The sequence below is a fragment of the Abramis brama genome, assembly GCF_963993115.1.
Source record: "Abramis brama genome assembly, chromosome: 4".
In the NCBI taxonomy this organism is placed as follows: domain Eukaryota; kingdom Metazoa; phylum Chordata; class Actinopteri; order Cypriniformes; family Leuciscidae; genus Abramis; species Abramis brama.
In genome coordinates, this window is record NC_139966.1 from 31,557,826 (window position 1) to 31,564,805 (window position 6,980).

Sequence of the window (6,980 nt, forward strand, 5' to 3'; positions counted from 1 at the left end):
CTTGTGACCTTGAGAACAATGTTGAGATCTCCTGCAATATGTTCTGAACTTACAACACTGGTGTCCAGACCAAAGTCCTGCAGAGTTTCTGGTGGTCCTGGATCAGCTGCTCAGGTCTGCTTAATTGGGTTTGGAGCTAAACTCTTGTTCTGTGTTCATCTGCTTACCTGTACAAAGTATGCATCATGAATAAGCGGTATATATTGAATTTGATCTTTTAATTACACTGTTTTACTACATTAATACTAACTACAAACCTGATAAAAATGGCTGGTGGGCAATGGAAAGCCTCCAGGTGGGCGTAATGGTGTGACGTCACGTGATAACTATGAATTAACCATACAGTGCGTACTTTTAGGTTAAATAAATTAGCTTATTTCCACTCATCCATTGACCAATTGTCAGCAAAACCTTTACAAAACTATCAAAATATCTCATCTACACATAAGATGTGATTACAAGCCCAAACTTACAGCTCAGGTCTATAGTTAACCTAACGTTACCTCTAAGTTAGTTAGCTAAGTTAACGTACACTAACCATGTTCCGTACAGATGACCTTTTCCCGCCGATCGCTGATTAAATACTTCCCGTTCATACATAATATATATATATGTGTCATCATCATTTCTCCCTCTTTCACCCCGGAACACGACAGAGACTGTCCCACCATTTGTTCTCGTGAGATTTCAGTAAGTTTGTTAGGTGCGCCCCCTGCGCTTTAAAATGGATGGTGGGCAAGCTAAACGTGAGGCTGCCGCTTGGGTGGGGAGACAACTAGAGCAGCGAAAATGTGCATTTCTATTTAATTTATGCTTCTCACAGCACTATAATCTTTATGAAATGAATGTTATGTTATCACAAATTGTTAAATAAATGACCTTTTGTTGAATAAATGCTTTGAAATGGGAATATTTAAACGTCAATTGTGGGCGATGACCACTTGGCGCCACCCTCCGCCTCAGACGTGCAGCAGGCGCTGTTTGCCCATCATCCTGCGCAGAGATGATGTTTATATTCATAAAAGATCAAGTTAGCGTTACTGCATTAATTTTGTTCTTTACATTTTTAATTGTCATGCTTTAATAAATTAAACAAACTTAGTTAAAACTCAATTGATTGTGTTATTTCTTTGCCAAAAGTTATTTAACATTAACAAAGTTACACACAAGGATAGGATATTCAGACATTCAAGTTATTTTATAAGATTTCATACATCAAGTTATCTAATATAATTAAAATACTTTGTGAACATAATTTTATAAACAATCACTTGAAGTTAAGGTTAAATTAACATTACATGATTAACATAATATCATATTTCAAAGGAAAGTCAGTTACAACAAAAGAAAGATGTCAGGAAAGAAAAAACAGTACACAAAGGAGAAGTTACAGGAGGCAGTTGAGGAAGTAAAGGCAGGGGCAAGTCTAAGAGCAACAGCAAAAAAATTTGGCATTCCCCACACCACTCTACAGGACTATAAAAAAAATAAATATGTCCACAACCCTCATCCTAATTCGGCCCTGACACCTGGAGAGGAAGAGGCTCTTCTTTCTTTTATATTCTGGATGGCGGACCATGGCTTCCCAGTGACAAGATCCCTTGTCAAGGTGCTGGCTACTGGGATCATTAAGGAGAGTGGCAGAACAGAGACCACCACTGTAAACCTGGAGAAGGGGCCAAGTGATGTGTGGTGGTCCAGGTTTAAGGCCCGCCATCCAGAATTGGCCTCAAGGACGGCAGATTCCCTGGCCATGGTGCAACACCAGAGGCCATTGAAGGGTTCTTCAAATTATACGAGGCCCTTTATGAGAAGCACAGTTTGGAGGACAAGCCACATCTCATCTATAATTGTGATGACACCGGCTTTGGAGACAAGCCTCGGTCCAGGGAGAAGGTCCTATGCCAGACTGGGAGAAAACACATTTATCAGCAGCAGCAGACGACAAGGGAGCACATCACGGTCCACTGCTGTGTGAATGCAGTCGGGGACAGCATTCCACCCTTCGTCATTTACCCCGGCTGCCTCCCAAGCAACGCCTATAGGCTGGATGGGCCCCCCAACGCCCTCTATGGCATCCAGGAAAAGGGTTACATGGACTCACTGTTTTTTTTGGGGGATATTTTGGGGATATTTAATTTTATTCTATCAATCAATAAATTCCACTAGAAACAAACTTTGTTGTATTATTTTATTTTAATACTGTGAAGCTGCTTTGATACAATCTGTATTGTAAAAAGCGCTATACAAATATACTTGATTTGATTTGATTTGATTTGACTCTGAGCTCTTCCTGAAATGGCTCCACCATTTTATCAGGTATGCTCCTGAGGAGAGACCACTCATTTTAATCATGGACCAACACGAAACGCATGTTTCCAGGGACGTAATCATGTTCTGCAGAGAAAACAATGTTGAAATTCTCTGCCTACCTGCCCACACCACACACATACTACAGCCCCTGGATATTGCGGTTTTCAACCCACTGAAGACCGCTTTCTCCACCATGGCTTCCAGGATGGGTCTGGTGCGAGGGGACATCGTTGTGGGGAAGAGGCAGTTTTCAGCTCTCCTAAAACACGTGTACCCCACTGCTGTCTCAGCCCAAAATGTCAAGGCTGGATTCCGCAAGGCTGGCATCTTTCCTCTGTCCAGGGCTGCTGTGGACACAACCCAGGTAATTTTGACATTAATACAATGATAACTCACCCTCTAGCTACTTGCATTCTTTTCAAGTGTATGTACAGTCATTTGCACTGAGCTAGTCTCTCCCCATCTACCTCATAACTTGCACTATATGTCATAAAACTTAATGTATATACACATTTTTTTATATCTATTTATATACCTTGTTATTTGCACTTCTGGTTAGATGCTAACTGCATTTCATTGGCTATGTACTTGTACACTGCACAGTGACAATAAAGTTGAATCTAATCTAATGAGTTTTACATACGTTTTATTTTCTTAGGTGGTGAGAGTGCTCCCATCTGCAGATGGAAGTGACGCCACACCATCCGTCGCTCCCACCACACCATCCGTCGCTCCCACCACACCATCCGTCGCTCCCACCACACCATCCGTCGCTCCAACCACACCATCCGTCGCTCCCACCACACCATCCGTCGCTCCCACCACACCATCCGTCGCTCCCACCACACCATCCATCACTCAAACACCTTGCCCCACCTGTAACAATAGAATAGTTCACAAAAATTACCTGGTGGCAGCAGGTGTAATCCCGGAGAGTCTGGCTAACGTCCTCATAAGTCCAGCCCTGGAGAGGAAGGAGAAGGTGAGGCGCCGCATTCCCTTGCCAGCCCGTGTCATCACCAGCGATGAATATTTCGACCTGCTGGTCGAAAAAGAAACTGAGGAGAAAGAGAAGGAAGAAAAGAAGAGAAAGCGCAAGGAAGAGATGGCAAGGAAGAAGGAGGAAAAGAGACAAGCCCAGGAGGCCAAAAGGCAGAAGCAGGCACCCCCTCCGACTGATGACGGAGAACACTGCGCTCTCTGCCGTCGAGTGGTCCCACCAGGCTCAGGAGAGGAGGCCATAGATGAATGGGTCCAGTGTGATTTGTGCCATCTGTGGTTCCACCTGGAGTGTGCAGAAGTGGAGGAAGTGTCAGACACTGACTGGCTTTGCCATAAATGTTGTCTGTCCACATAAAAACACCTCACTCACTCACACTCACACTCACACTCTCACACACACACACACACACACACACACACACACACACACACACACACGTGTAAATAGTGCACACATACAATTAACGTTAATTTCTAGTTATGGTATTTTTTAATCAGTTTATTGTTAAATGTAAATTGTTGTAAACACACACACACACCAAAATCATTTATGTTTTGAAGTCACATTGGTTAATCATTAAATATTTTGTATAAGTTCAAATTGTTTGCCCTTCTTTGTCTTCAGAAAGATATGGTAAAGTTATTCACTAACGTTTCACATGCTTAACTCACATTTCGCATGGTCCTCTAGCTTATTAAAGCAGCAAATAACTTAAATTTTAAACAAATAAAAAGGCATTCACCTTTCTTATTCATTGAAATATTGTTTTATTCAGTTAAAATAACTAAATACCTCACAGTTGATCCGTTAAATGTCCATTTTCGTCGTTGAAATGTCTATGTACGGAACATCATTGTTGCCTGTACGGAACACCGTTAACGCTTATCATCTTCCGTACACTTGCGGGGGAGGTACTTTTCCCCAATTTTCTCAAAAACTATTGGTCCAAAAGACATCAATCAAAGTGTGGACTGTCCAATGGATAGACCAACGCTACTTTTGCGTCATCGAAGGGTAACGCCCCTTTTTGGGGGAAAACAAACAGATTCCCCTGAGAACAGAACTCGCTCGCTCTAGACCTGCAAAGTTTCTTGATAGCAAAAATCGCACAAACATACACTCTCTTTGGACTATTCAGACATCTACCACCAGTGGTTAAATTGGGCCGGGGCTCTCCGGGGCTCAGCCCCGGCACATAAGCCTGCTCGTTTGCAGTCAGTTGCCTACTGGAAATTATGTCACATAAAATTTGATGAAAGTGATGCTTTTGAAAACATATTTCTGATTATAAATGAAAGATTTTGAAATGGCATGTCTATTTTGTCTCGAGGGAGCTGAGAACAATCGGGACACGGCCGTATTCGTGTTCAGCTGCTTAATCTCGTTGTCAGTTGATCGCGCACCGCTCGCGCATGCCATGCGCATAGGCTACTACTCAGAACTCCGACACGGATAAATGTACGCAGCAATAATGAATGTTCCTGGGAGATCCGTAGTTGCGCGGGATGTGGAAGCGCGCAAAAGTTCCAGAACCTTCTACTGCCTTGGAAAAACAAACAAAAAACAAAACTCACAAGCTGCTGCAGCAGATCAATTTTGTCAAGTTCAGCACACGGACGCGCCGGCGAGTGAACTGGACTCTCGTCTCATAAATTAACCGAAACTCATCGTATAAGGGAGCCTACTTGCCTGACAGACCTGATAAATATATCTATAGAAAGCTTGGAAGGTATTCTTTTAAACAGAACAATTCAAAACGAAAGAAAACAGACCGCTGCTTGTGTAGCCTAATCCGTATGAAATGTGCATTTCTCTCTGGCGCGTTCACTACTGCGAAGATTGCGAGGACAGCATCGTCAGCTTCATCTATGCAGGGCACTGACACAGAAAACACTTGTTTATTAATAAACAATTAAAATGTCTCCTTGCTATATTTTACATATTCATAATCATTACTTTTGCCGTTTTTTTGTGACAGCTTTTAGCTTATTGGCAGCGCCACCCTTAAATGTTACATGAACGCGTCACCACCGCATCAGCACAGAAAACAGGACATTTTTTTTCAATCCCTGTTTTGGCAGGGGGGAAAACTGATCAGAAAATGTAACGAAACGTTGTAGAAATGTAGTGGAGTAGAAAGTATAATAATTGCTGCAAAATGTAACGAAGTAAAAGTCAAAAGTATGCACTATTTATTCTACTTAAGTAAAGTAGGCCTAAAGAAACGAAGTATTTGTACTTCGTTATATTCAACCACTGCTGATTAACAGTAATGTAAATGCTAAATGTCCTAATACCTGTTGATACTACAACAATGCAAATATGCTCTTAACCTTGCAGTTTTTCACATATCATGTAAGACACAATTTCTCCATTTCTTTGCACAAAACTCTCCAGAAAATGCCATTTAATAGTTTCTTTTTCAAAAAAAACTTACGGGGGGGCATACCCCCGGACCCCCCTGGGGAGAGCCCCCCCCACATAATAAATCCCAATTTAACCACTGTCTACCACTATCTCGTGGAATCACCAAGTAAGTAGCCTATTTTTTTTTGTCATTAACACACTCATAGTATGACAAACTAGACGATGAGGCCATGTCAAGAGGAGTCGGTGGTTTACTTGGATCATATTTCACTTGATTTAAGCTATTGACATAGTTTTGTTGTCGACTAGCTATAACTTACTAGTTAGAAAGACGAAGCTGCTAGCAGCTACGTGATTAACGTTAGCTCTCACTAGGCACGCTACCTTGGCTGTTAACTGATTTTACTGTTGAAATAGTGGCAGGCTAGGACTAAAGTGGACTTGGCTGGTTTCTGCTTGTGTCTAGAAAGTGCTAGGACTTTGAAAGTTGCAAAAAGGTTTACAGTGTACGGCAAAATATATATGGGGCATGTTTTTCATTGTCTCTACCCACTTAAGGTACGGACTATTTATGTTTTTAGCCTCTGACATGATTGTTCTGATTACAGTGTTTGAGGGTTTCTAACTAGTATAGCTAGTCGACAACAAAACTATGTCAATAGCTTAAATCAAGTTAAATATGATCCAAGTAAACCACCGACTCCTCTTGACATGGCCTCATCGTCTAGTTTGTCATACTGTGAGTGTGTTAATGACAAAAAAATAGGCTAATGTTACTTACTTGGTGATTCCACGAGATAGTGGTAGATGTCAGAATAGTCCATATTTGGCCACTGCGTGGGGTCATTAATCCAGTTTTCGACCATTTCAAAGGGACACCTCTGTAACTCCCAGGGTTCATACACATTTTAACCAATACTTTTCCATGACTATTCCATGACTTTTTGGCACATTTCCATGACTATGTATTCCTGAAAATGTCAGTCGACATTAGAGCTGACACAGAAGCGGCATCAAAACTGGCATTAGCCTACTATATTTACACTTCATTTACAATTGCATAAATAAAGCTATTCAATATTTAAATGAAATGATTTATATACTTTAAATATGAAACTAAAACCACCAGTAGGTGGCGGCAAGTCACTGTCTTAATAAGCGAGTTGTTGGAGTAATTTCAACCGATTGTTCATTGAATCGTTAAAATGATTCGTTCAAAACGCAGATTTCATTAAATAAATAAAAAAAATCATCGACGTCTGTTGGACTACGGCTTCATTATGAAATTCTCGTCGGC

General features: G+C 41.4%; 1 protein-coding gene across 1 annotated transcript; it reads right to left on the bottom strand.

Annotated features, from left to right (window-relative positions):
• Positions 1-2,039: 2,039 nt before the first annotated feature.
• Positions 2,040-4,198, bottom strand: LOC311082163 (uncharacterized protein; the record flags this gene model as incomplete). The annotated part of the gene is made up of 5 exons (XM_084112905.1): positions 4,109-4,198; positions 2,957-3,598; positions 2,433-2,660; positions 2,257-2,327; positions 2,040-2,069 (listed from the first exon to the last, which is right to left on the bottom strand). The coding sequence occupies exons 2-5, from the start codon at positions 3,162-3,164 to the stop codon at positions 2,040-2,042; spliced, it is 537 nt and encodes a 178-aa protein (XP_083969031.1). The 5' UTR covers positions 3,165-3,598; positions 4,109-4,198.
• Positions 4,199-6,980: the final 2,782 nt, after the last annotated feature.